General features: G+C 27.9%; 1 protein-coding gene across 1 annotated transcript in view; it reads left to right on the top strand.

The window, feature by feature from the left end:
* Window positions 1–405: 405 nt before the first annotated feature.
* The window catches only part of LOC106475384 (nischarin-like), a gene marked incomplete at its 3' end in the record, with an annotated part of 21,832 nt that continues 18,182 nt past the window's right edge, over window positions 406–4,055 (top strand). Inside the window, exons 1-2 of the mRNA XM_013936066.2 lie at window positions 406–622; window positions 2,478–2,561. Of these exons, the coding sequence (XP_013791520.2) occupies window positions 536–622; window positions 2,478–2,561 (171 nt within the window). The remainder of the gene's footprint in view (window positions 623–2,477; window positions 2,562–4,055) is intronic.

Below are 4,055 nucleotides of genomic sequence, written 5' to 3'. Positions count from 1 at the left end.
ATGGGAAACATTTTGGAAACTGTAATCTATACTGTTTGCCTTTCTAAGCGAATAGAAAAAGAAAATATGGAAAAATGTTTCGAAAAAATTGGATAAACTTTTCGGGAAATTATAAAAGCATTCCTTTACTTAAAAAACAAAGTAACTATAATGTTAAAATTGATATTCCTGATTTAATTATGACTCTGATACCTGATCTTATTGTATGCGACTTCTTTATGCAAAACTAACAAAATCGGCTTATCTTATAAACAAACAATCAATGGAAAATTTTAGTTCGATTATACCATTTACTTTTTTTCAGCTTAAGAAATGGTTATGTTTTTCTACGTCAAAGATGTAAAATAATGCTGTACGAAGTTTCATACCAAGTTGTTATTTTAAATTATATTTTTGTTAAAATGGTAGATTTAAATAATTTTTAGCGACGTCTAGCAGATCAAAAGGGGTGGTATCGGTATGTAAATATCACAAAATGAATAATGATTATAAAAATTGTGTTTTAGTACTTCGAGATTGAAAAACTCTGATTATTATGGCGTTATATTGGCCTGTTACAACATGGATGAAAGCTGCAGAAACATGTCGAATAGTCAAGGCTGAAAATAGTGATGGTTTTACTGTATGTATTCTGGTTTGTCTTACTAACTAAGTAACTTAGTATTCTTAGTTGTACTGTGGGAGTGGTTATGTAACGTAACGATGTACTAGTACTAGTACAATTACTAGTATTAGTGTTTAGTTTTATATTTTGAATTATGGTAATTTATATATATATATCATGGTACAATCTGCATTAACTTGATTAAGTAGGTTCTGGAAGTGGAACAGCAGCTTTGTTTAAACTTTACAGAGTTTAATTTTTAGCCTAACAGTAACACTGAACTGAATCATGAGCTGTATTGTACTACTATTATTATTAAGTATTATTAGTATTACTATATTAATATTAAATATTTATGTTAATTAGTAATATTAGTACTAAGTAATGAAAGGCATAACCTAGAAATCAAACTATAAATAATTTATAAGTCAGTCCATAAGTACAGTAAGAAGTGATTGATTATTAGTCAACCCTAATTTTTGTTTCTTTGAAAATCATGTATATTTTTTATTGTTGTTGCAAGTACGTGAATAGTGGGTGTAATGGCAGAAGCTCGCAAATTGTACTAAGTTGTAGGCTTGATGTTTTTTGTTGTAATTGGAATAACAATGCCTTTTGATTAGTTGTATATGATTAACAGAGTGAGAATTACTAAAAAATTACATTTTTAAAGATATCTTCATATAGAAAATCTGAAGATTTATATTAATAAGGTGAAATTTTGAAGTAAACTTTCAGAGTCAGAAAAGTTTCATATTACTTCTTGATTGTGTTAGGATGAAAGAGAATTGAGAGATTTTTTTTATCCTTTGTAAACACTGTCTACTGTATCTTCTGTTTTCAACTTTCATGCGTACTATTACTGACAGATGTAAATTTAAGTGACAATAGGTTTGATTTTTATAATAAACTTGTAAAAAAATTTGTTTATATATAGATATTTAACAATCCAGACTTGATCAGATTATTTCTTTTAATACACTTCATACACCAAAACATATTTGTAATATATCTTACCACAGTTTTAAACCTTTTAAATTAAGTCCCTGTAAGATGGAATGTAATTATCATAAAACATGGGCAAATAGTAAACACTGTGAAATATCAATGAAAATCTCAACATTTTATTTTGTGAACTTGCTGCGATAGTATGCCAGTACTAAACATTTGAAGCAGTACTGACAGTTAGAAATTTGATGTAGAGTTTTATAATAATAAATATACTACAACAGATACTGAAACTATGGAAAGTATATTCAGTAGGTAAATTATGAAGTATAGAATATTTTTCAAAATATTTTGAAGTTAGGTTTATTATAATCTTGACCAGTCATTTTTCCTTACTTTTATTAATCAGATCAAGTCCTTTTAGTTGTAGCTTTTTTTGCCATAAAGACATCTTATTTTTAAGATCATTATATGACTGCTAAGAGCATTTTTAAGAAATATTTTGAGTTATAACTCGAATGTTATATGATAGTGTTTATAGTGTAATAACAGAAAACAACCACATACATAATTATAAGATATATTTTTTGGCTAAAATTAACAATTGATGGTGATTTTATAAGGAGATTTAATCTCCAATCATCTAGAAAAGATTAAAACATCATATTTAAGTATTGATTGTATTATGATTAACAAGATGGTGCATTGTATGTTGTATTAAACAAATACTCAATGGTATTATATTTATCAGGCAAGCATTGCGAAACACGTGGCAAGACTTATTTTGTCAATTAATGTTTCTTTATAAAGTTGGAAGACAATATCTTTTGCATTTAGACATGTATGTAGCATGTACTGATAGACAACTTTTTGAATATTTTATGTTTTTGTTAAAGAATTTTTATTGTATAATTTTTCATGGCAGCTTTATGTCATTGTTATGTATCTGCCTTCATATTCCTGGACAATTAAACGACGCTACAGTGAGTTCCATGATCTTCAAGAAAAGGTAATATTTTTGCTATTGTATAGCATTGTGTATAACATGATAATTAGCTAATTGCATCTTATTCCCATGAGGGTATGCAGTTTTCAAATCATTAAACATTACAACGTATGTGATATACATATTAAAGTTAATTGCCTCCATCAAGTGGAATAGCCTTTATTTATATTTTTTTTGTCTTTTCTGTAAGATTTATTATGTTAGAACTTAAGTAAATCAGAATTTGTGTATTACTTATTGTAATCTTTTTTTTTAATAAAAAAAAATTATATATGATCAGTTTGAAGAATGTGAAATGTATATATAACCATAAAAGAAAAAAAGGGGGGGGGATAAATGACTGTGGATACTTATTGTCATTTGTGTACTGTTTCTTCATACAAGACTTAAATCCATATGTAAAATGTTGGATTTTATCCATTCATAGTACTAAATTTTATATATATATACATGCCCAGTTACTTAGTAGCCTTTTGTGACATAGTACCAGATGCTTTTTTGTTGTTGTTAGTTTGGTTATGGAAGACAGTTTAATGTCACTTATACCTAATGTTTCTCAGGTAGGGTCATTTTCAATATTCTTATCAGAAAAGTTAATTTTGGTGAAGAAAACGTTAATATTACATTCTCCAACTTCAGTTGAACATATCAAAAGTATGAAGGGACTTAAAGAATTAGTACTAGAGCTTAAAATGTACAAGAAGAATTCTAAAATATTTCATTAACATTTTAATTTCATGCATTGTTAGATATAATAATATAAAATAGGTAGACCTAAAATAAGGCTCCCACTGAAAAATAAAGTATTTCAGTGTTTGCCTTAATATATTACTCTTGAATTTGTCTATGGAATTGTCTTGTCGTAATTAAGACTAAGTCCACACTGAGGTGTTAATGAGTTGTTTTATGATGAGTTTGGAAACAGAATCAATTATTTTTAGGGAATCATAGTGATGTATTATGTTCTCTAGTTAGCATATTTACTTATATAAATCCTACATTTGCATCAAAAATATGTAGGTCAGGTCAAAAAGTTCAAGTAATCATACATGATTAACTGAACATTTAAAACAATTCATCTTTCATGTAACTAACATAAAAGGTTTCTTGAAATTTACTAAATGTAAATTTTCTTTTTCAGAGGATAGGCCGAGTTAACTCTTATCTTCTGAGGTTGAGTATCAATGTAGAAGATATGTGCAATTTATTTATATAGCGCACACACTTTTAGTTTTATAATTAATTAGCAACAGAAAGGTTTATCAAGTTCCAAGGCTTTAGACTAGTAGCTTCATACTTACGATATATCTTTCTTTACACACACACACACACACACACACACACACACACACACACACACACACACTCTCTCTCTCTCTCTCTCTCTCTCTCTCTCTCTCTCTCTCTCTCTCTCTCTCTCTACTACTACTTACTTACTTACGTTACGTTACTTTACGTTAACGTTTAACGTTTAACGTTTAACGTTTAACGTTTAAC

Source organism: Limulus polyphemus, unplaced genomic scaffold (genome assembly GCF_000517525.1).
Source record: "Limulus polyphemus unplaced genomic scaffold, Limulus_polyphemus-2.1.2 Scaffold8495, whole genome shotgun sequence".
NCBI lineage: Eukaryota > Metazoa > Arthropoda > Merostomata > Xiphosura > Limulidae > Limulus > Limulus polyphemus.
The sequence above is the reverse complement of the archived record's forward strand: the minus strand, read 5'-3'. Positions and strand labels throughout refer to the sequence as shown.